The 25620-nt window shown below is 39.4% G+C and overlaps 3 protein-coding genes across 5 annotated transcripts; 2 read left to right on the top strand and 1 right to left on the bottom strand.

Annotated features, from left to right (window-relative positions):
- Positions 1 to 3428: 3428 nt before the first annotated feature.
- LOC125714523 (protein c-Fos-like) lies at positions 3429 to 17361 on the bottom strand. Of its 3 annotated transcripts, none has more exons than XM_048985219.1 (6): positions 17249 to 17361; positions 12033 to 12149; positions 6091 to 6238; positions 5046 to 5249; positions 4601 to 4708; positions 3429 to 4496 (listed from the first exon to the last, which is right to left on the bottom strand). In XM_048985219.1, the coding sequence occupies exons 3-6, from the start codon at positions 6232 to 6234 to the stop codon at positions 3834 to 3836; spliced, it is 1119 nt and encodes a 372-aa protein (XP_048841176.1). In that variant the 5' UTR covers positions 6235 to 6238; positions 12033 to 12149; positions 17249 to 17361; the 3' UTR covers positions 3429 to 3833. The 3 variants fall into 3 exon arrangements, with proteins under 3 accessions (XP_048841176.1, XP_048841175.1, XP_048841174.1); XM_048985218.1 differs by lacking the exon at positions 17249 to 17361 and adding an exon at positions 12932 to 13297; XM_048985217.1 differs by lacking the exon at positions 17249 to 17361 and having other exon boundaries at positions 12033 to 12904.
- Positions 8846 to 11771, top strand: LOC125714524 (protein c-Fos-like). Its single transcript, XM_048985220.1, has 4 exons — positions 8846 to 9144; positions 9889 to 10119; positions 10392 to 10499; positions 10617 to 11771. The coding sequence occupies exons 1-4, from the start codon at positions 9013 to 9015 to the stop codon at positions 11145 to 11147; spliced, it is 1002 nt and encodes a 333-aa protein (XP_048841177.1). The 5' UTR covers positions 8846 to 9012; the 3' UTR covers positions 11148 to 11771.
- LOC125714525 (transmembrane emp24 domain-containing protein 10-like) lies at positions 16370 to 23957 on the top strand. The gene is made up of 5 exons (XM_048985221.1): positions 16370 to 16617; positions 18826 to 18946; positions 19105 to 19178; positions 19977 to 20103; positions 20553 to 23957. The coding sequence occupies exons 1-5, from the start codon at positions 16441 to 16443 to the stop codon at positions 20672 to 20674; spliced, it is 621 nt and encodes a 206-aa protein (XP_048841178.1). The 5' UTR covers positions 16370 to 16440; the 3' UTR covers positions 20675 to 23957.
- The last annotated feature ends 1663 nt before the right edge of the window (positions 23958 to 25620 follow it).

Here is a 25620-nt window from a genome sequence, read left to right as displayed (position 1 = left end):
CACAAAGGTTTTTTTCAGACTGTCGTAAACCACAGATATGGGGGAACTACTGTATATAAGCAGATCAGAAGGAAGCTTGGTATCTAAATCCAGGATCAGGCTATTATTCACCACCCTTGGAGCATTTTCGGGACATTAAGGGCCTTGCTTAAGGGCCCCCCAAGTATGCGACTATTCTGCAGAGGCCAGGGCTTGAACCAACAATGTTCTAATCACAGACTTCACCCACTGAGGCACATCCTTTTAATCCCATGGGAAGTATAAAAGGGTAGATTGTGGCCGTGAACAGAAGCTCCTTGCCAGCAATAGTGTACTATCTGCCAACTCCTATTTCTCCCGGATTCCTTGTCTCTGGCCACTTGTCATCCTCAGGAACTTGAACATTCACCTTGATAAACCCCCAGCTACTGACTTCCTCACATTCTTGACCTCATTTAGCCTGACCTGGTTCCACACTCTTCCTACTTTTAAGGCTAGATACTAACCGGACCTCGCGCTTAAATGGAACTGTATCCCTGCTTGTTACCCCTTTGCATGATTCTGACCCGGTAAGTTCACCTTGTCCCTCCCTACTGCCTGATGGTGGAATGAGCTTTTACAGCATGTTAAGTGAGGAGTGTCTATTTTATGAGCAGCTACTGCTCTGTTAATTTAACCTTCATAATCTGCTCTTACTGATATTCTGTACAATCAGTGAAGATTGGCCATTTGGCTGCGCATTTATAGGCATGAAACCTCAAACACTATTTTGGCCAGTGTTGTAATTTCATTGTCCAACCCCTGTATGCTGCAGAATTCAAATGATGATGATTTGGTATTAAGGTGCCTAATCTAGTCAAGAAAACATCCCACAAACATCCCACACCATCATTATACCATCAGCAGTCTGTACCTTTGACACTAGGCAGAATGAATCAATTTATAAAATTGATGAAAATTTTTGGCCATCAGCATGTTCCAACAGACATGAATATCTGTCAGACCAATGTTTTTCCATCCAGTCTTGTTGATCATGTGCCTGCTGTAACCTCACATACATGTTCTTAGCAGATAGGAGAGAAACAGCATTGACATCTTCTGCTGTACCTCATGTACTTCCTCCCTTAATAATGTGAGATGTCTTTCTGCACATCAAAAGTGTTGTTTAGTAGTCTTGGTCATTATTCGCTTTTCTATCTCATTCACAATGTGTTTCCAGATATTTCTCTGTAAACTCTACACACTGTAGTGTGTAAAACCTCAAGAGGGTGTCTTTCTCTGAAAAGCACACATTACATTCAAAATCACTTATATGTGTCTTACCCATGCACATTCTGGAGTCAAACGGTAACAGTTTCCTAACATTGTCTTGTAAGTTTATTTATTGAGTTTCAATCATGCCGTTTGTTGTTCCGAGATGGCGTTTACGTTAATGTGCAGGTCTACCTAATGCGGTGCCCACTCGGTATGTCCTTGTTATGAAACAGTCTAGTTTCGTTTCATAGTTATATCTAAATATGGCAACAAATAAGTTTTGGTGGTTTCAGGAAAAACAGACTTGTTTTTTTCACGAAATGGCAAATTGACAGATTCCAGTACACACAAAGATTCCCTAATAGCTCGATTCCCGTAAAAAAAACAAAAAACAAAAAAAAACACAATACGTCCATTACTAAACTCTTCCGGGAAACCTAAGATGCCGCGAGAAACGCGATGCGGCGGATCTCCAAGGAAACAAAACATAACACACGATCTCCTCCGCTTTCTGCCGGATCGAGCCTTCGCGAACTCGCTTGTGACGGCAGAGCGTAAGGTTTCGACCCGCCAAATATGGTCACGGAAGTGAAACGAACGCGCACGCAAGCTCTGTCCACACACGGAATGCTAAAGGACCGTGACGCGATTGTGTTTGTTCCCTGCGCTTGGCATTCAAATGACCCGGCTCTAAATGAAGTTTGTCTGTGGGTTTAATTGTTTAACAAGTATGATTGAAACGCTGCCTAATAATGTCTAATAGTGTCACAGCATGAAGGATAAAACTCGATGCAAAGGCACATAACACAACGAGTACATTCTTTTCAGAAGAAATCCTTTAGCCTAGTACTAGTAAATATGAACGAAGATTTACGGGGGTGCCTTTTCTGTTCAGCTGGCTGGCATGAGATTTTCAATTCGAGGCAAGTTTGCACACGCATGCACATGTAGCAGTTTTATTACCTTGTAAATGTTTGGATTTGCAAACTACCTCAGCACTTTTAATGTAGCTAATTTTAGGTTTATAATAGAATAATATGGATTTGCCGTACGAGTTCTTGCGTGAGCGTTACTCCAGATGCATGACAGCAACCCTGGATTTGTACCTATTACGTGTGACATATTATTTCATCTTGATGGATCCATTATGTGCTACAACTAATGTTAATACATATCATGCACGTCACAGTAATTGTAAATGATTCTATAATAAATTTATAATCAAGTGGTTAAAATTAAAATTACATACAGGGGCGCCGCTAAGGGGGGGAAAGTTGGGACAATTCTAAGGGCCCACGCCCTTTAGGGGCCCCCAGAGATCTGAATGGGTGTGGTAGGGGGGCCCAACCTCATATTTTGTCATAGGGCCCAAAATTGCTAGCGGCGCCCCTGATTACATATATTCATCTTTGAGGTATGCAGATACTGTAAATATGGTGTTTGTCATTGTCCCGAACAAAGATGTGCACACCATATGGAACCCTTTGTGAAATTCGTATTTATTATTTTCCCATTCCTACTATTTAAGTACATCCAATTGAAACACCCCAAACACAAAACAATACAACACTAATTGCACATCATTTAACTGTCAGTAAATCTATAATGTATCTGGATTTTGCAATTATGTGTATATAATAAGCTTCCCCCAAGCAGACAGTCTACAAAGAATGGTCTGGCGTTTAATTATTGGCTTGTTAATTATTGGTTTCAGTACACATAGAAGGGTTAGGGTTAGGTGTACACAGTACACATAGAAGACTAAATCGGTTAAAAATGTCTTGATGCCATAATAAAGTTTCATTTAAATACAAACTGTATAGGAGATTCAATGAATATTTGTAAATATGTTTTTATTTAGAAATTATAAGTAAGTACTATCGGATAAATTGTCTATAAATCAATTTCTTATGATATATATATATATATGTATATATATATATATATTTATATATATATATATATATATATATATATATATATATATATATATATATATATATATATATATATATATATATATATATGTATATATATAAAATTTTACACTAGACACTGAAGAATATTTTTACAAAAATTTTCAATGACATGAAATTTGTTTAGTGGTAGAATTAAGCATTCAATGCTTATCTTTTTTTACATCTGACAAGTCAAATCCTTCATTATAAAATAATAACAAAATACTTGTTGGTAAATTCTGTTGCACGATTATTTATTTTTATGGAAAACTCGAAGCTATTTAACAGAATATAATATCGCACAGAAAACCGATCCATGGAAGTACAGATAATAAAAATATCTTCTCACATACTATATTCCATTTCATATAACATAATTGCTATTTACAAACAAATAGCACTTTGTCTGCTTTCGCTGTATATTAAAATATCTAGCACTCTATAACGAACTGAAAAAATATACTGTTTTTTAAAATGTTATGGAACCTTTCTGCATGCTTTTATTACTATATCATAGGCAACATCTATCTTTGGTAAATGAATACCCATGCTAATAAGTACAACCATGTGTCTGAACATAACACATGGCATGAGATCAGACCCTGAGCTCTAAGCTCAGTAGGTTGTAACTGTTGCAATCAGTTACAATGCAAGTACAGTAGGAGAATTCAGAACATCTATGGCTAAACCTGCCTTGGCCAATCCAACTTTATGATTTTCGTCCCCGTTAACTAAGGAATCAAACTCTGGAGGGGTGAATGTAAATGCGGACAGGAAACTAGAACAGCCTGGGGTGACTGTCACAACTGGAGTACTCAACGGATCATTGTCACTGGAAACAGACTTATAGAGAGTCTCCCAGTCCATAACCCCAAGAGAAGAACTCAGGTCAATATCTGGCACTGACCGAGTTGTATCCAGAGAGACCTTGTCCATCTCACTGATCACATCATCAAAGGGTTCCTCCTTCAGTCCCAAGGTGTTTTCCAGCTCATTGATATTGTCCCTAGTACTGGAGCATAGTAAGATGTTCAAGTTTCCAGAGATAGCACTGGTTGGGAAGCTGGGACTGTCCATGTCGTGGAGACAATCAGCCTCAGAAGCAATGCCATCAGGTGGCCTTGGCATCTCTGGAGAAGAGTGGGGGGATCCGATGGACTCTTGGAACATGAACTCCAGGTTTTCTACAATTTTACATGTTGGCTTATGGGCAGCTAGAATGAGTTCCAGCTGTTCCTTCTCACTCAGAAGACTGGCTATTTCATCCTGCAGAGCTGCCATATCATCCTCAAGCTTTTCTGTTTCCTGCAGATATGATCCCAGGGGAACACAGATGAATTTTGACAACAGGCAGGTAAGCATAAATGGTGTATTTCTTAGCTTTCAGAGCTACAAGACAAGCTACTTACAGCTTGAAGGCTGCTGGTGAGCTCCCTTCTCCTGTCGCGGCATTTTGCTGCAGCCACTTTATTCCTTTCCCTCCTGATCCTCTTTTTCTCCTCCTCTTCTGGAGAAAGCTATTTCATGCAGGAAAATTGTCTAAATGATTACACAGAAGGATCCCGCCATTCCATCTTGAAATACTCTGCCGTAAAATTCATACTTTGGGAAGACTAGTGAAGGTATCCTTGGCTGCAGTGCGTCTAAATATAGACTGTTGTTGCCCTCTTCATGAGTTGAATACAAATGTGATAGAGCAGAGCGTACAGCCAATGAACTGCAAAAATACTGCACTACTGGCAATATCTCATGCATTTTGAAGCATATAGTTTTCATTGTCACTGTTTATTCTGTCTTTTCCAGGACTGATGTGTATTTAATTTGCATTATTTCTTATATAGTACACAACATTACCTCCTGTGTTTCCCCCCATTTTCTGGTGGTTTGTCCCTTGCTCCTGCCTGTTTTAGGAGTCGCCTGGATGGAGTTCTGAGGTCTAACAGGGGAACTAGGGGAAGGTGAGAGTGTGGTGGGCTGGAGCAACCACTGCAACTCTGGAGCAACTGAGATTGCAGTCACAGTTGGAACCAAGGCAGTAACTGTTTCTGTACAGAGCTCCTGCAAAAAGGGGTACATTAGTACTTTACAACACACAGATTGGGAATTATAAATTAGACTGGGCAGAAACAATAGTGAAATAGTGAAAAATTAGACCCCAGATGATATAGCACTTCCTGGTAATAGCTTTAAATGTCTCAAACAATTGAAAAAACTGTAAAATATGCCACCTGAAATGTGTGCAAACAACTGACTATATAGTTGTAATTTCTGTGACAGCAATATATATTTTATTCATATGTAGTTTTTCCAATACGCTCATCAATATAATTGGTGCTGACATGCACCATGACGTAAAATGTTGGAGTCGATTTTTCTGAAATAAACAAACAGCCATATTTACAGATGACATTGCATGCACGAGTCTCATTCTTCACGTCTCTTGGTAGCTGTACGTTTTTCTTTATAGCTGTTTAAAGTCTTTATAAGAGTAATCAATTAAATCATATTTTATTATATTAACTTCAAATAAATCGTTTTTTTCCTTTGAAAACATATTGCCAAAAATTACTATAAAACCTTGCCTTTAAAATTAATATTAACACAAAGTATTTATCCACTGTGAGTGTGTATATGTAGCTGTAAGTTACGTGTGTTTATATACAAATACACATACATACAAATGCATACACACAATGAAATATACACAGAGGAACGGGTTACGTATATACATAAATGTAAGTACACACGTATATATGACAGATAGATACACGTATCTGTCAAAACTGTATTTTTATATTTCAGAATGGTATTTAAATAATCTAAATTGTATTTCACTGGACATCCAAAACGCATAATCATCACTGCTTATAACCGACTTATGATTATTATCAAATCATACCTGCGTGTTTTCTTCAAGAGAAACTGAATCGCTGGAGAACGAATCAGTTGGGGACTGTTGGTTGTACGATAAGGTGATCCCGGCAGAAAAGGCGGTACTGCGGCATGATGAGGTTTCCAAATCGGAGCTAAAGTTTGGAAACATTTCTCTATAAAGCCGCAAAAAACAGCACACAATAAACAGCCCGAAGAATTACAGGATTCCAATAAAAATGTTATTATAACTGCCGAGGCGATCTTCTCCGCTGGTTTACACAAAACCAGTAAGTGCAGTATGTTTTTTAGCTCCCCCTTTTCTACTGAGCGAAAATTTTATGAATGAAACTGTGGACCAAGGCTGTACCATTTCTCTGCAGGGGAGAATCCGAAGCAAGTGAGAGGATAAGATCAGACAACGTGTGTAATTAAGCTATTGCTATGACCTTGGGAAAATGATCTATCCTCCTTTTCCGTTTTCCATCAGTATCAGATTTTGATTAAATGCAACTCATGTTATTATGATTTTGTTCAGTTTAGTACTTATTGTAATAATTATGCAATATTTCCATTGAGTATACCAAAAAACACCAATATCGTTAAACATATAATTCAAAACCAAGTATCATTATACTGTGTTGATTACCTCGGAGATACAAAATAATTCAAAATAAAGTCTTTTTTTTCAACTGTATAACATTTTTTTGACAGGTATTAAACTAGCCTTTCTGTGCAAAAAGAACAGCCACCATTATTTACGTTATCTTGGTGTACCAATCAATCACATGAGAGGCCTTCATACCATATATCAGGGGTGTCAAGCTTGAGTCCTGGGGGGCCAGAGCCCTGTGTAGCTTAGTTCTATCCCTGTTCCACCACAAATGATTCAACTCAAGTGCTGTGTGATTATTAACACAAGGAGCCATGGGTCAGTGTGTTAAATGAAGGCAAACCCAAAAATGTGCAGGGCTCTGGCCCTCCAGAACTGGAGTTTGACACCCCTGCTATATATGGTACATCCTCGTCCTCATCCTCGTAACTAACTAAAAGATGAACTTCAACATACTACGTTATAACATGACATGGCTTGAAAACCCGGTGAAGTTACAAGATTTCTCTAATTTATTCTCAACAACCCAGGATGGGGGTGGGGGGGGGGCGGGCAGCCCATCGCAGGGCACACTCACAAACCAATCACCTATGGGCAATTTAGTAACTCCAATCAGGCCTCAGCATGTAAGTTACTTCTTGCACGAGGAAACCCCACGACGACATGGGCAGAACATGCAAACTCCGCACACATGTGACCCAGGCGGAGACTTGAACCGCCCCAGCTAACAACTACAACTACAAAAATTAGGTACCACTTGGGTTACTTTAACACGCCAATATACCACGTTATTTGCATTCTCAGACATGAGAGGTGGGGCTGAGGGTTACCATGGCGACGTGAAATATTCGGGGGAAAAAATACATGGAATAACTCGATGTTAAGAGAGCACTTAGTGGACGTAGCCTACTAGACAAAGCGGAATTACTGATCACTGAATTAAGTCTTCCCTTGTTGCAATATAAAATTACATGAAAATACAATAACAAATCTACCCTCTTTATGTTTATAAATTACTCTCCCATTCACTTTCGGAAATAGGGCAATTTCTTTATATGACGCAATTAGTTATTTCGCAAATACTCCGTTGCAGAACTATTTAAAAACTTACTTTCTTACCTTTATTTTTGTTAATATTATTGAGTTTACATTTTAATTCGTTAAATATCTGGATAGTATTAGGGTAACATTCGCAATAGTATAAACGTTGGGACCTATTCAGAATTTACACTAGCAACCTCCCGAACTGATACCTGAACTATGCATAAGATTACACGTCACATATTTATAAAACAAGTATAAATGCAAGAAGTAACAAAAGATGAACTAAGAACGTTAAAAAACAGATGCAATATGTTTACAATGAAAACAAATGTACCTTATTAGTACAATACCGACCAAATTATACACGTGTGGAAATGAAATGTTGTTATATAGAACTTTTATGTGAGTATATGTGAGTGTTTTTTAGAGAAACAAAACTGCAAGATCGATGATTATGGAATTTTATGAACTGTGATTATATAGCCTCTTTTCCTGACATACTACAGGTTACACCTTACATGAACAAAATTTATAAATAGGATAGCCAGGTGAATGAATGACGATAACACTGCAGCTGTTTCATAAGCTTTATGTGTTTCGTCATGTTTATGCAGTTGCGTTATTCCGTGTTTGTCGTCTGGCTTCTTAAAATGTCAAAGCAAGAGCTAACAAGTCTGCCTCCACACCCCTTTCTTCACTGAGTTCTGACGTCTTTCGATGTTATCCAATTGAAAAAGCATTATACCCAGTCTCTAGGGCCAGATACGATTCTCAGTAGCGACCCGCCCAATTTACAGGATGCAACCATATAAGGATAATTACGTATGGGATTCCCTTGTTGGAACAGTCCATTTTGTGTATGTAGGGTAGTTTTAATTATGGAAAACGTTTTTTAAAGTACAATAAATTACAATTTATGCTGAATTATATAAATATATTTATATAAAATGAAATTTTTAAACTGATTTAGTATGTTCAGAAAGTTAGCTATTAATTTTAAAAGCAGCATGCACTTTTATTTATGTTTGTTTAAACTGACTCCCCTGTAGTTGTTTGCAAATGCGAGATCGGTAGTCATAATATTAGGTTATTTGTTCATTCGAGTAGTATATAAGCTTCGCTGAGGACTATCGCTGTCATAACTTCAGATCGCTTCACGACGGAGCGGTGATCAACTAAATCGTGAATTTTACTATAGAAGACCCATCAGAGGACTATTTTGACAGCTAAAGCTACATTCAACTTTTGATCATCATTGGAGTAGAGCGTTTATTTTGGACTCAGGCATCGAAAATGTACCTAAGTTTTGGCTTAGAGTATGATTCTTCTCGCTCCAGCACAGCCTCTCCATCTGGGGATAATCTTTTTCAGTACTCGTCTTCCGCTGTTTCCTATTCTAACGTGGGCTCACCTAGCCAGTCTCAGGTAAGAAAAATGGATATTAAATTACACTCTTGTGACAATATCTCTCTTTTTTCCGGACTCATCGTCTTTTTCGGGACCTAAAGATGTCTGTAATGTCTAGGATATCGATTTGTGCCATGCTGACATTTGCTTTCTGCAATCAAAATACTTTCTATGTGTATATTTGCGTTTTTGACGCGTCTCTTTGCGTCTTGCCACCGGTGTTCTTTTATTTGCAAAGTAAAATATGGTCACCCTAATTTATACAAGTAATTTTTCGCTAGGAAATAATTTATTTTGTAGATTATTAAAGTAATGCACGAGTTAGTCACCATTTTAAGTCACGATTATTAGAAATTAATTCATTAGAAAGCGAAGTTGTGTTAATTGCTTGGATCACTAAGAATTTTATATAAGGTGAGTGTTGTCAAAATGGGACACTTTCTGAAAATTCGCTTTCTGGATTTCAATGTCTTGAATCCAAACTTGATACCATTCTAAATATTTTAATGCTCATAGAACGCTATATAGAAGAGAAAATAAAGTGTTATTAAACACATATTTCAACTGCAGAGTCTAACAGTTCCATTTTGGCGGGTGTCCCATTTTCACAATACTCACCCTATATATATATATATATATATATATATATATATATATAGTTTACAAGCACAGTGCATGCAAATTACCTATGTCTTGTAATATGTTATCTTTTGAGCTTTTATTTTTGACACAATCTGTATGTGGTTTTCCTCTTCCATTTAGGACATAAATTCAAGGATCTCCTTCACTCCGACAATCACAGACATTTCTGCGAGCTCTGACATGAAGTGGATGCTTCAGCCCACTACTGTGATTTCAACCATGAGCCCGTGCAACAGCAGAGGCAGCCCATACAATGTGAGGGGATCTAGTATTCCCCAGTCCAGAACAGGGATGATCAAGAGAACAGACTCTAAGAATCATAATACTGGCAGAAGGGGAAGAAATGAGCAGGTAATTAAGATTAAAAGTCTTCAGATTCAACACACTCACATGCACACATGTACACATGATATACAAAAATATCATATGCATGGTAAAAATGTCAATACAATTTACATACTTTTTCTCTAATTTGGTTTTTTAATTGCTGAGGTTAAATTCAATTTGTAGCTTTACTGATGTTCAAAATTAGTCACAACAAAAGTGTAAGAGCAAAGAGATTAATGTCTTATTCAGTGCTGTTGGAATATTACCTGATCACTTAATTTGTTTTTGCATTATAGCTTTCCCCTGAAGAAGAAGAGAAGAGGAGAGTGCGCAGGGAGCGAAACAAGCTGGCAGCAGCAAAATGCCGAAACAGACGAAGAGAAATTACAGACACGCTTCAAGCTGTACGCTTCTTTTTATCTATCGCTATACATTTTAAACTTTATATTATTTTAATGTAATATTTGTATATTACATAAAGTAATTTTGTGTGTTTTCCTTTCCCCTTCCTCCCATTACAGGAGACTGATTCTTTGGAGGATGAGAAATCAGCTTTGCAGAATGAGATTGCTAGTCTCCTGAAGCAAAAGGAGAGGCTGGAGCTCATTTTACTGGTCCACAAACCAATCTGCAAAATCCCATTAGATGAGGACATTGAATCTCCCATGGAGAGTGTCTCCAGTCATCTGAGTATCCAGCATCCCACAGCCCACCCACGTGGTTCCAAATTGGAAGCCCCAGCCAAGTCTTCCCATAAAACCTCTCTCTTTAGCACCAGTCATGCTATGGGTGATGAGGCCACTTCCATGGTACAGATGTCAGACCTTGATGCCTCTCTGGAGGAGTCTCTAGATCTGCTGGAATCACTGAGGGCGTCATCAGTGGAGACCTCACGCTCCGTCCCTGATATTGACTTGTCCACCTCCTTATACACGCAGGACTGGGAGCCGCTGTATACTCCTGCCACTGGGGACTCCGGACCTCTTTGTACTCCGGTTGTGACCTGCACCCCAACATGTGCTACCTACATCTCATCTTTTTCATTTGTCTAACCTGAGGCAGATCCTCTTGACAACTGCCGCATGGCCCACAGGAGAGAAAGCGGCAGCAATGAGCCGCCCTCAGACCAACTGGGCTCACCCACGCTACTTGCGCTGTAAGGACACTGGAGGGTGCATCATGAACATATGCGTACAACAGATCTCTTCCATCTGTGGATGATCCAAAACCGTGGGGAAATTTCAGAATCTGCCTTCCACTCTAACAGAACAAATATTTTGTCAAGCACCTATTTATTTAAATCTATTTATTTATTTGTTTTTGGCAGGGTGTGATGTTTGAGAAATGGAACAAAGTATGTTCAAGTCATACATACAAATTCCATCACTGAAGGTTTAGGCTGTTGGTTCAGAATTCTTGCATGTGGTTTGGCCTGTAAGTTGATCTAGGATATAATTCTGTTTTTATAATGTAATATAAAGTAATAATGCCTAACCATGTTAAACATAAAATCAAAGAATGGAGGAGTTCCATGAAAACATTATTTTACGTAAAAGTATTTATAAATTTTATTTATTTATTTATTTTTACTTTATTTTGTATTTAAAATTGGTCTTAAGCAATAACTAAAATCCATGTTCATAACTTCCAATAAATGTCTGAAAATATGTCAAAAATACTGTTTTGAGTGACACTCAACGGTCCCATCAACGCTCCAAACACCAATTTTTTGCTGTCTAACAGCAACTGAGTTACAAAAACCCTTTCACAAATTGCCAACACAGCACTTCCCTGGTTGCGTTTACTGTTCCGTTTTTGTCTCGAAAGCGGGGATTCCGATTACACGCTACAATGGCACCAGAATACTTGCACTGGGGTTAATGTCACACGTCATCCTGCGACGTCAGAATACCACCACCCCATTTGTGTCACGTTACCTTGTAACGCAGGCGTGTTGCTGTTTCCGTGCTCAATTAAAGGTGTGCTCGCCTCAGTGGAAAGTTTCGGAAACTGCTTCACCTAGTGGCAGTGTCGTGCTTACCGCTGACTGTCCACTGGAAAATAGGAGAAGAAAGTTTTTTTTTTAATTGTCAAATGGAGCGCTAATATATTTGTGAGTTAATTAAATGTCTGCGTTAATGTCGAATAATGTTCATGATCTGACCGCATAAGTTACAGCCGTTAGTGTATTACTTCATTGCTATGTTTTTGTAAATTATGTGCGTACAGTCTACAGTGCTGAACCCTGAAAGTAAGCCTAAGTAGAAATCACACACGGTGATTATTTACACGGGCACGGATCGGGGCACACGTAGGTCAACACACTAACATAAACCGGGACACAGCACAAATATTAACAAACACGGGGGCTATTTATAAGGTTTTCAGGAAAATGCTAATTAAATTTAATTATATCTCGCTGGCGCCACAATAAGTTCTTATCAAGAAACCATATATAATGAATTTTACTGTATAATCACATAAATCTGGATGCAATGTTGATATAATACGTAAAGAGGACATATTTAGACGAATCGAAGGGCGTAAAATGGTGTAGAATACGGTAAACGTGTTACGTATGCAAGCCTTGGAAACTTAAGAATGCGGTTTAAACAACTTTTGTACACAATATACCGAAAATAAAGTATAAATGTAATGTAGGTTATGTTAATTGATAAATAAATGTGTGTATGTATATATACATATTATTAGCAGGAATAAAACAAGTATTATAACATAAGAACAGTCTCAGTATATGTGTTGGAGTATATAAGCATGGGATTAAGTATGTTCTTATTGTTTGTTGTAAAGTCTGATAGCAGATGGAAGAAAAGACCTGCATTATCTCTCTGTCGCACACCTTGGATCCAGCAGTCTGTCGTTGATGAAGCTGCTCAGTACTGACAGTGTGTCCTGTAATGGGGGGGAGACGTCCTCCAACAGGGAATATAGCCTAGCCAACGTTCTCCTGGCGCTCACCACCTCCCCTGAGTCAAGGGGAACATCTCAAGACAGAGCTGGCCTTTTTAATCAGCCTGTTCAGTTTTTTCATCTCCCCAGTAGAGATCCTGCTGCCCCAGCAGACCACACCATAGAAGATGACTGACGCCACCACAGAATCATTAAAGGTCTTCAGGAGTGCCTCTTGCACTGCAAATGACCTCAGTCTGCATAGCAGATACAACCTGCTCTGACCTTTACTGTAAATAGCATTTGTATTGTGGGTCCAGTCCAGTTTATTGTTCATATGAACACCCAGATCTCCAAATGATAGAGATCTTCTACGATTCTTTCGAATCAGACTGCTGCTACCAGGTTTTGGTTGTACCAGCACATAATTTGGTTGCACCCTTCTTTTTGGTGCAGTAAGGTGTTAATTCAATGACCTTATATGGTGATGAATAGTTGTCATAATTTGCACAGCCTTGTTTTTATATTGATGAAAGATTGACAGTGACGCAAGACTTGATACAGTAACCGCTTCATGTTCCTGAGGGTTAGAGGCATTAGATCCCCGCAAATGTGAACTTTATTATAAAGGCGTCCCGCACCACTGCCCATAACAGTCTGCTTGCCTGAACGATAACATAAAAATCTATTTCTTACCAGATTCTAAACAAACAGGACTGCGCACTTTGCATGTCAAATGTCTTAACAGAAAATGACAAAGTAATTTTAATATAATATACAAGCCATCTAAATTATGCACCTCTATGTACAAAGTTACTACTGACTGCACTAGAAGCATGTTTTGGATTCATTATTAAAAATGTACAATTAATGGCAACAAAAGTTTCAAAGTTACTGAGGGAAATACAAGACATCATTCAGACAGCTACATGAATGAGGCAGGTTAACAAGAAAAAGATGCATGGTGTACCCAAGCTAAGAATTTCAGTAGCCCCTAAAACAAATTTTATGTACATTGTACATTGTATGATTTTATGTGACCCAAGTCATTTTCAGTATTGTTTTATTTGCTTGCATGTCATCTGAGTTTCTGCAATCTTTCAGCAAGCTCCAAAAATATTCCCGTTTAATTGTCCCAGCCAACTTGGAAATGTCAAATGCACAAATGTTAGGTCAGGTCAGGTTCGGGAGCATGAACTGATGCAGTGTGTTGCCGCACCCACCACACAGCAAAACTTTGGATCCCAGCCAGCAACCCCCCAGGCAGACACCCGGTCCAGCCCCACCCTCTGGAAATGGCCATCCATCAGCCACAGCCAGGTGTTATGTGGGCGTCCCCTTGGCCTGGTCCAGCCACTTGTGTCTCCAGCGTTGAGGATCCTGCGAGCCGGATCACCCTCAGGGAAACGCGCCACATGGCCATAGTGCCGTAACTGACGTTCCCTTACAATACAGGTAATGTGCCTCATTCGGGATTCCTCTAGCAACCGCTCATTCGACATAGTCAAACCAGTGGTAACAAAGGATTCTCCAAAATGACAAAATTCCGAAGGAGTCCAGTCTTCATCTCAGATCACTGGATACATACACCAAGACAGGAAGCACCAGAACTCTAAAGACTTGGACCTTTGTCCTCTCGGGAGATATCGGGAGCCTCACACCCCTTTCCAGTGACCTCATGACCCCCCATGCTCTTCCAGTCTATCTGCTGACTTCGTAAGAAGATTCACCAGAGACATGTCACTGCTGAGGTAGGTAAATCACTCATCAAGGTCAACATTCTCCCTGCAGACAGACACACTACTGATGGCTGTGCCTAAGAAGTCATTAAATTCCTGGATCTTGGTTTTTATCCAGGACACCCGCAATCCCAAATACTCAGACTCCTCGCTCAGTCTCTCAAGGTCCCCGAACAGGACCACTGTTAACTCCACTAAGATCACAAATAGACAAAAAATACAAAAGAGGCAAATTTCTGTTCTTGCTAAATATTTTAATCTGACAATTAGCTTTAATAACCTAACTGTCATCGTCACTTGTGTCTGTCTCATGACCTGTCTTTGACTATTATTAATTGTATACAGTTATTTAAAACATACATTATATTTTTAACCCCAACTTTCACCAGGGGAGATGCTGCGAAGAGATCATAATGTGCCGTAATATTTATTTTATGCTGTTTAGTTAGTATGAGCTCCTACCTTGGCTTGGCTTGTCCATCTGGTGCTTAAAAAAATTCAGAAAGTAATTAGGCAACAACAATTTGGTTTTAATGAGCCCCTCAGCGCTTACATTTTAAGTGGCTTTTAAAAAACACTCAGATTGTTTTACATCTGAATGTCGTTGCATAGATGAACTGAAATATAACCCAAAATTTTGAAAAAAAAGGTATATTTTACAATGAAAATTACTTCAACAGTAAACATATATCTTGACCAATTTTCTTCGAAAATCTACTGCCATGTTAATATAATGCACAACTTTATATTAATTGTTCATAACATCATCCATCCATCCATCCATCCATTTTCCAAACCGCTTATCCTATTGGGTCGCGGGGGGTCCGGAGCCTATCCCGGAATCAATGGGCACGAGGCAGGGAACAACCCTGGGGGGCCAGCCCATCGCAGGGCACACTCACACACCATTCACTCACACATGCACACCTATGGGCAATTTAGTAACTCCAATTAGCCTCAGCATGGTTTTGGACTGTGGGGGGAAACCGGAGTACCCGGAGGAAACCCCACGACGACACGGGGAGAACATGCAAACTCCGCACACATGTGACCCAGGCGGAGACTCGAACCCGGGTCCCAGAGGTGTGAGGCGACAGTGCTAACCACTGCACCACCATGCCGCCCCCTCATATAAAACTAAATATTTAAAAAGTTATAGTGTAGTGTCATACCCGGCTCGTACGATCCTCTTGTGTGCCACGCCCCCTGATTATCCACGTGTGCTTCCATGATCGTACCCAGCTGTGTCTGATTATGTTTGCCCAGTCTTGTGTATTTCAGTCCGTGTCTTACGTTGGTTCCCTGTCCGTCATTGATGTTGTCAATGCCAGTCTTCCGTCCTGCCCTAGTCTGCCAAATAAACCCCCGTTTTACCCGATTACGGTTGCCTTGCCTGTTGCCTTGCCTGTTGCCTTGCCTGTTGCCTTGCCTGTTGCCTTGCCTGTTGCCTTGCCTGCCTGCCTGTGCACACTACCCGCGCCTTGGATCGTGACAGTGTAGCATATAGCTTTCATTTCCGTTTCATACTGTATATCAGTTTGCAAATAAGCGCCACATTTTGAGTTGCTCTTGAATAAATGCTTGTAATCCTCCAGACCAGTGGTGGCGCTGTTATTACTGCAAGCTCCCTTTGTGCGGCTGCTCGGTGTTACGCGACAGTAAGGCTGACGCTTCTGTTGCACCCTGGGGGCTGACCATGTCGCGGCTTTATGCGTTTCTTATTCTGCCTGTTATATTCCAGTTGGTGTCGTCTATCTCATTCTTTTTACCTGTAAATTCTCGAAAGTGCCTGCGGGAGGAAATACATAAAGATGTGCTTGTAACGGGAGATTATGAACTTAGTGAGCAACCGAACACTAAAACCAACCTGAAGGTGAGTCTGAATGGGATCATGAAGCAGTGGGACATTGTAGGACTAAATAAAGGAAATTTATTGGCATTGCTCTTGTGGGTATATAATTCGCGCTTAAAGTCGTTAGTCGCTTCCCGTCAAGTAGGCCTAATTTTCGCACGGACGCTTGTTGTACCAGTTAGCTGATCTGCACACTTAGCCTACCGGTAATCTTTTACGAAGTAGGTCGAGAGGGTGCTGCCCGAACCCAGCAAGCTCCCATCCCATCACACATGGTTTTTATATTTCTTTACACTGAGGCAGGAACGAGCGGAGCCTTTAACGTGCCTTTCAGCTCATGGCAGTCGCATTTCTAGCCGGGATGCACGTTTGTACGCTGCAGTACAGTCTATAGTGTAGTCTAACCGTAGACCATGTACAACGGCCAAGCTATCCACGGTTTGCCGAAACGTGGTCAAATCGTAAGCCTTTAAAATGAGTGGTGCACGTATTGACGTAACATTACGGTATTAGCGTTTAGGAAAATACCACTCTACGCGATCGCGCATAGAAAATGGTTCAACATTTATTGACATATGTATTACGTACAGGATGTACTAAAATGAAATTAAATTATTTCCCATAATGTAAAAAGCAAATCAAAATACCATACCTGCCGGCAGGATGAACAGTGGTACAGTAGCAAGGCATGCAGGAGAGACGTCACAGGTAGAGGGACAGGCAGGCTGGAAGGACGTGACAGGTAGTGGAGGCGTCGCAGACAGCAGCAATGGCAGAATATGTCAGGCTGGGTTCTGTGCCTCTAGGCATTTGCGCATTTGCTTATGTGAGCCAAGCTTGACAGAAGACATCTCAGAATATTCTCATCAGGGTACCCGCGGTCATGGAAAACCTGGAAAAGTTTTGGATTTTTTAAATTTTTCCAGGCCCAGGATATGTTTTGGAATTCTTGAATAGAGAGGAAACGTTTTGGAAACTAGCCTTGTTCATTTTTGTTTCCCGTTTCATTTCGCAACGCGCTAACGAAAATGTACGAAAATTGTTGTATTGCTATCTGAAACTACATGAACATCAACGTTCTGAAAAAGTCATGGAAATTTATTCTGCCAGAATTGGGGGAATCCTGTCCCATAAAGTATAAACAAGTCTTATACCTTCTGAAAAGCAAGGTCCTACGTAGGGCTGTCACAGTATAGTCGCGATTATACGCTGCTTCCATAATAATCACCCGGGCTGTATATGATGGGCGTAATTGGTTGTCTGAAAGCCATATTTTTGGTGCTATATAGGCATCTAATAACACCCACGATTTGGTAAGCAGATTATTAGTATGGCTAAAATATTAATGAGGCATATTGTAACGCCTAAAAGAAAGTAATCTGTATCTATTCAGTGTATCCTTAGATTTAAATAAAACCACATATCCTAACATATCTGTGATATCCTACCTGATTCTATGGATGTGAATATCCTGCAAGGTGAATAAGAGGTAGATGATATAGATTAAATATATTTCATCACACCCTGACCTGTTCTCTCCTCTAATAGTTGAACATTGTCTTAGCCTAAAGAATTAATCCTTAATTTATTTGATTTTTACGGATGTATTTTGGTTGTCAGATGCTGAAGATGGCCTAATGCCAAAATGTGTCCATCATTTGTTATGCTTCCAATAAATCAATGAGAGTATATGCTTAAGAGTGTGTGTTTTTTTTCTACATTATTATTTAAGTCTTGCATCCAAAGATCAACCTAAATTGAGGATGAGTGCCCAGGTAACTACTGTTGTGGATTCTTTTTAGCAAGCACCCTGCTAGAGAATAAAAATATATTTTTGGCTTCCCCTTATTTACAAATGTTTATTGTAAAGTCATCCCTTTTGTAAGCTTCTATGTGTTCTGTCCAGTTATTGTAATGCACTTTGACTGAAAAAAAGATGACTGACTTTAAGAACCTCATGAGTCTAGTTGTATCACGAAAACTCTGAAATGCTTATTGTAGATAAATTACTGAATTATCAACCACCACTTTTTGGAACCATCCTTTCACTACTTACAATGGCCAGTAACATAAACTAGGCTTGTGCTGTCTATATAAATAACTGGGGTTTCATAATACACATGGTGATTTAGGGGGAATGTCTGTTTTATACTGAGATTTTGTGTAACAATGCAACATAAGCTTTCTGGCCCCTTGGGTATCATTCATGCCTGTCTATATTCTTTGCAGATTACAGACTCCTCTGGACATATCCTGTACTCAAAAGAAGATGCATCGAAGGGGAAGTTTGCTTTCACCACAGAGGACTATGACATGTTTGAAGTTTGCTTTGAGAGCAAATTTCCTATGGGTATGTGTTTAGCTTCTGCTACCTCACTGTATTTGTGATGTATGGAACAGCTGATTTTTGGATGTATCTTTGTCTCCTGCAGTGAGGGTTCCATTAATTTACTGAGGTCCTATTAACAGTTGAGTGTTTCCTGTTGTTTTTTTTAATACTGATTTCAGGAACTGGACGGGTACCTGATCAGCTGGTCAACCTGGACATGAAACATGGAGTAGAGGCTAAGAACTATGAAGAGGTAAGTATTAAGTGAGCACAACACAAGATGTGAACTCCCACCTCCCCTTTGTCAGTATCATACCAGAGTACTTCATTCTGTTTGTCCTCCATGGCCTCCCTTGTAAAAAAATTGCCCTTTCCAGCATGATTACATCCTATAATATCAATGTTGGATGGTTTAAGTAGATTGAGGTATTTATCACTTGTTGTATTTGCCTTGTGGCACTGTCGGCTGACATTGGTTCTTCTATGTGCTGCCTGTTATGCGAATGTACATCCCTGGAAGATAATGTTTTACTGGGTTGTGAACAACATGTTTCATGAGAAATTTGAATGTTTTTTGGGGAAACCTGGTAGTTTTCATGTAACATTTTGTTTGCATTTCACCTGATGCAACTTTTTCCTGAATCATGAACAGTGCTTAGGCATCATCTCTTTTCATGTGTCTGCAGCCAGGCTGCTCTGTGTGACTGTAGGTCACTTCCTATTAGTGTTGTCCTAATAAGTATGTTGGCGCTGAGTTAATCATGGGTAATGAACCAGTGCTAACTCTGTGATATTTCGTTTGAGTCTGTGTACATATTTGGGGAAAAAAGTGGATTTAGAGTTGAACATCTGCTTTGAGATTCTTGGCCAACAGTGACATCTGCTGGATGAAAATATGTTGGTGAATGTGACTTGCTGTTATAACATTTTCATTTTAACTGAATACCAAATACAGCTAATCTTGGGTCAACAGAGTCAGTGTCTTAACTTCAAATTATCGGTTAGACCACTTCAGAACCCCCCCCCCCCGTAATGGCTTTGTATTTGCCAGATTGCCAAGGTGGAGAAGTTGAAGCCCTTGGAGGTGGAGCTCCGACGGTTGGAGGACCTGTCCGAGTCCATTGTCAATGACTTTGCATATATGAAGAAACGAGAGGAGGAAATGCGGGACACTAATGGTATAAATGCAGCTGAAGTGAAGTAATAGTGCATAGTCGCATCTCTGCATGCCCAGCTTTATAAGTAACTTAACCTTTTTAAATGGGACAAGTCTTGTACTCTAATGAATTATTGGAGAAGCTGAGTTACTGAATTCATTATTTGCTATACTAAGGTGAAGAAATATAGTCTGTCCTTTGATGAGACAATGCAGTTTGCTCTAAAAGTGAGATGTGAAGAACTGGGAATATATCGAAACAAATAGACTCTGACTGACTTGTCCTGCCATGGTTCAGTGTGGTGCTATATAATTGTGGTGATTGTCACAGTAATTTCCATCGTTTCACCTAGGGATGGTAATAATGTAAACTGCTCTTCTTTAAAATCATGACTATTACAATATCCTGTGTTTGTGCTGTCACCTGTAGTCAGTGTCTCATCCAGCTTCCTGATATGTGTTGTTTTCCAGAATCCACAAACACAAGAGTCCTGTACTTCAGCATCTTCTCCATGTGCTGCTTGATCGGCTTGGCCACCTGGCAGGTGTTCTACCTCCGCCGTTTCTTCAAGGCAAAGAAGCTCATCGAGTAGGGTACCTCATGCATCTGCCACTAACCTAGCCTGGTTGCCCAGCATCATGAAGGGAGTGGAGGGTGCCTTCCATTTTGGGAAGAGTGGAGTGGGTACATTCTGGGACTGCAGATGTCATGTGATCAGCTAAAAGAGGATCCTACACTCTGAACCTGAGCGCCATGGTGTCAGCACGTTTCATGCACATCACAATTAATTTCTGTTGATTTTATTTGCGAGTACTTTATGAAAGTTTTGGACTTTGGTTAAACGTTTTGGGCTTTTGCAAGTAATTTCTTTTCTTTATGTTTTATTTAACTTTGTTTTGAAGATAAGTGGAAGTTGCGCGAGGGCATTTTGAAAGCTAGGAAAATGTGTTTTTAGCTTTAAAAACCCTAATCAAAGTGCCTATCTTGCAATATACTGTAAGCCTTGTGAAGATATTTGTTGAATTCCCTTCCTTAATTGTGCCATGTCTTTCTGCACAAACATATATTCTGCCAATGAAAATCCTTCTGAATGCTCTCAGAAATAGATTTTTTCATGTCTTCTAAGTGAACTTTTATTTAAGAAGCGATGGAAATATAAATGCAAGACTAGATGGTGTTTTTCTTTTTTAAAGCTACCAGCAGTTATGTGAGCAAGTGTTCATTTTGGTGGTGTCTTTAAAAATATTACATTTGTATTCCTTGTATCTTTTATCAGGTTTTTTTCTGATAGTCTTTTACATTTTACCTTGTGAGAGAGTTTCAGATCATCCTAAATTTTCAACATTAAATTATAATTAGGGCTGTCAAAGGTAACACATTAATGCATAGTGGTAATCTGTGGAAGCCCGTTTCTGCCACTTATAATAGAAATCAATTATGAGAAATAAAGAATTGCAATAAAAAAGCAGAAATTGCAAAAAATAAAGTTCCAAAGAAGCAAACTTTTTTTTTTTTTTTAATAATCAAGTAGGCAGGTCGGTCACTTCTGCTCTTGGTTCAATGCACTCCCTGTACAGCTGCAGACAAGAGTGATGGCTACGATGGCTGCGTCTGCTCTGTCCAGGCGTTTTAATATTTCCAGTTGTCAGTCAGTCCCACCCCCTCATAGTAATTTACCAAGCATGCTTTCATTATGAAATAAGCTGGTGTGAGTATACACAAACATTGGTGCACACAGGTGTTTTATAGTACAAATTGAAATGGTGCAATACTATAATCTGCGTTCATGCACCTACGCCTGTATTCTGTAGCTCCTGTGGCATGTACAGTGTAGACTGTTCTTTCAACACTCCCAATAGTGTGATATTGTGCCAGGAGTGTTTATTTATTGTAGAGTTGGAAGACAGGATTTGGACATTGGTGGAGAGCATTAATAATAATAATACATTTTATTTAAAGGTGCCTTTCAAGGCACTCAAGGACACCTTACAAATGCAATATACATTGTTGCAGTACAAAAAAATAGCATCTAATGAAACAAAACAAAAAAAATGAATAAAAATAAAGAAAACAAATATTTAAAAGCTGCCACAGCAGCAGAATCATGATGAATGTGCAAGTTTCAAAAGTTGTATTTTAAGATGAGATTTGAATAAAGAAATCCTGTCGATGTTATGGATATCAGGAGGTAGAGTAAATGTAAATGTAGGTAGAGAATTCCATAGACTGGTGGCAACATAACTAAAAGCTCTAAATCCCATAGTGGTCAGGTGAGCACGCTGCACAACCAGAGAGATGAGTGAGAAGATTTGAGTGTGGGAAGGAGTGTGAATATGTAAGAGATCAACAAGATATGAAGGAGAAAGATTGTGAAGGGCTTTGAAAGCGAACAGTTGAATTTTGTAATCAATGCGATATTTAACGGGAAGCCAATGAAATTGCTGAAGAACAGGACTAATATGAGCAGTGATAGGAGTCCTGGTAATAATATGAGTGGCTGCATTTTGTACTAACTGGAGCTTATGAAGGAGCTTAAGAGGTAAACCAGATAGAATGGAATTACAGTAATCAATACGTGATGTGACCAGGGCGTGTACAAGAATGACGATATTGGCAGGTGTAAGAGATGGAAGAAGATGGTTAATATTGCAGATGTGAAAACATGCAGATTGGATAATATTATGAATTTGTAGTTTGAAAGACAAAGTGATGTCAAGGATGACACCCAAACTCTTAACCTCAGTAGAGTGAGAAACCATGGAACCATCAAGTGGTTGAGGGTAAGGTTAAGGTTAAAAAAGGTACGGCATTTTCAAGCATCAAAATGTGCTTTTATCATAGTTCTTGACCCGCGTAGGATGGGAAACCACAATTTAGCATGCTTTAGTAGCATATTTCCTAATTTGCAACAGTCTGTTGTATCACCAGAAGGCCCAAAATTAGGGTTAGGGTTTGCAGTCCGAGGCTAAGGTTAGAAAAAATATGGCATTTTCCAGCATCAAAGTGTATTTTGATGATTGTTGTGTCAAACTCAGTGCATCTACAAACATCAAACAAACATGAGCTCTCATGGGAACTGCTCCAAATCTCCTAACCTTTTAGAGGGTAGAAAGAACAACCTTTGTTTGCTAGGAAACCTAAAGACTAGCTAGTGTTTCTGGGGGGACCCATACAGTACACTTGTGCACCTGCTGAGAGAAAAGTTTGGAAAGATAGGCTTTATTGGGATTTTTTGGCAAGCAAATAAAATAAAAGGACACTCGGCTCACGATCAACACACTGGAGACACGACTGGTAGGATAGGGAGAAGGGAGATGGGCATTAAAAAAGTATTAATCAAGTATGAAATGCATATATGAAGTTATCTCACTAGTATTTAACTCATGACCAGTTGCTTGTCCGCTGAGCCTGTCTGTCCAACTGTTGCTTATTTACTTGATCATGTTGAACTATATGATTATTTAGTTTGACAGTGTTATATTATGAGCAAAAGAGTGTAACAGTCTGATTGGCATTAACTATTGGCTCAGTATGCATTGTATTATTGTATTGAAATATGGTATGGTTTATGCTTGTAGAAAAGCATTTACTGTATGCACTACATATGCACTAATAGTATAGCTCATTTAAATGAAGTGGCATAAAATATTGTGTTTGTGTATTTATGTAAACTTAATGTGTTTTCTTTATTTTGCTGGACTTTACTAAACTACTTGTACTTTAGTTTACTTGTGACAGAGACAGCTGGGATATTAATGAGTAAAATGAGATGTTTAGTTAAAAAAAATGTTCATTTAAAATGAAGCAATATTTTTGTTGTTTATCTTTGAAGGTTATCAACCCAACCTTACTTCTAAATAAAGAAGATAACTGAGGTGCCCCTTGCATCCTTCAGTCTTGAGCAGGCAGTTCTTCAAGTTTGCACAAAAGCTGAGTTGTACATGCTTTAGTAGCATATTTCCTACTTTCCAACAGCCTGTTGAGTCACCTTAAGGCCCCAAATTAGGGTTAGAGTTAGCAAACTGAGGCTAGGGTTAAAAAAAGTATGGAATTTTCAGACATCAACTTGTCCCCCATAGGATAGGAAACCACATATTAGCATGATTTGGTAGCATATTCCCTACTTTCCAACAACCTGATGTATCACTGTTGTGTCAAACTCATGCAACACGTAAATATGAGCCCTCATGGAAACTGCTCCAAGCCTCCTAACCTGTGTTCATTGGCAAACCTAAGGATGAGTCAGTGTTTCCGAGGGGACCCCTATACTGGTGCACCGCTGAAGAAAGGTTTGTAAGGAGGCTTCACAGGCATATCTCAACAAGCAAAAGATCACTCAGCTCACGGAAAAGACACTAGAGTAGGGCTGCAACGATTCATCGAGTAACTCGAATAACTCGATCACAAAAAAAATCCTCGATGCAAATTCTTTGCTTCGATGCTTCGTGTAATCTGCACGACTACATACTGCTTAGTGATCACCGTGTTTCACTCGGAGGATTAATACTGTCGCACAGTGTGCTTACGCTGCATTACGTGTAGCAGGTTTGATTTGATGGCGCGATGGAGGAAGACAGGGAAAATAGTGAGGAAAGTCAGAGAAAGCGACGAAAAATGTCTAAAGTTTGGGACCATTTCAAGCAAACGAAAAGCGAAAATACTGTACAGTGTGTCCATTGTAAAACCGAAGTAGCTTACCACAACTGTACAACGTTAATGATTCAACATCTCCACAGAAAGCACCCAGTCTATGCATCCAGTCCACAGAGCGGAACCAGTATACAAAGTAAGCGCGAGCGTTTCACTCACATTCGCGGCTAAAATAGACCTGCGATAGAAACGTATTTATGGGCATATGTATGAATAAAAAAAGTGTAACAAGATTTAGCCCAAGCAGCCCATATTTTTACTCAAAAAACACTGATAACACAACAGCAGTGAAAATGATGCTGTCGTAGTTTAACATGGAGCTGGAGCCTGTCTATACACTAAGAGCAAAGAGACGGTTCCGTTACACAGATGGTAAACTCGGGTGGAGTGAAGGAAAACAGCAGCAGTGCTTGTAATCACTAGTAAACCTTTACTGGTAAAGAGCTGGCGAGAGTCCGTAATCAACCCAGCTGTTCAACAAGCTGAAAGGTGAAGAAAAGCGATGTTTTCGGCTGCTCCCATCCACTGCCGTTTGTCTTCCACAGCAGCAAAGCTACAGTAAAGCTGTACAAGTTAAAATAGAAGTTGTTTGTATGCAGATAAACTGTTAGCTTAGTTTGACATATTTAAATTTGGCAACTTGCAGCAGGCTGACAGCAGCCGTACGTCACACTTTGTCACAGTGATACCTGCAGCATGCAGGGCTGAGTCTAAATGGGAGCATGGGGTGTACACAACTAGATCTATTTCAAGGCTTTAGTGATATTATTCTGCGGATTTAGATTAATATGAATAACATTACATAATTATAGTATAAATAATATATTATAAATATAACACAAAAATTACCCACCCCCTCTCCCCCAACAGCCTTGGGCCAGTGAAACT

This window comes from Brienomyrus brachyistius, chromosome 19, assembly GCF_023856365.1.
Source record: "Brienomyrus brachyistius isolate T26 chromosome 19, BBRACH_0.4, whole genome shotgun sequence".
NCBI classification, from domain to species: domain Eukaryota; kingdom Metazoa; phylum Chordata; class Actinopteri; order Osteoglossiformes; family Mormyridae; genus Brienomyrus; species Brienomyrus brachyistius.
This window is presented reverse-complemented; position numbering and strand designations above follow the sequence as displayed.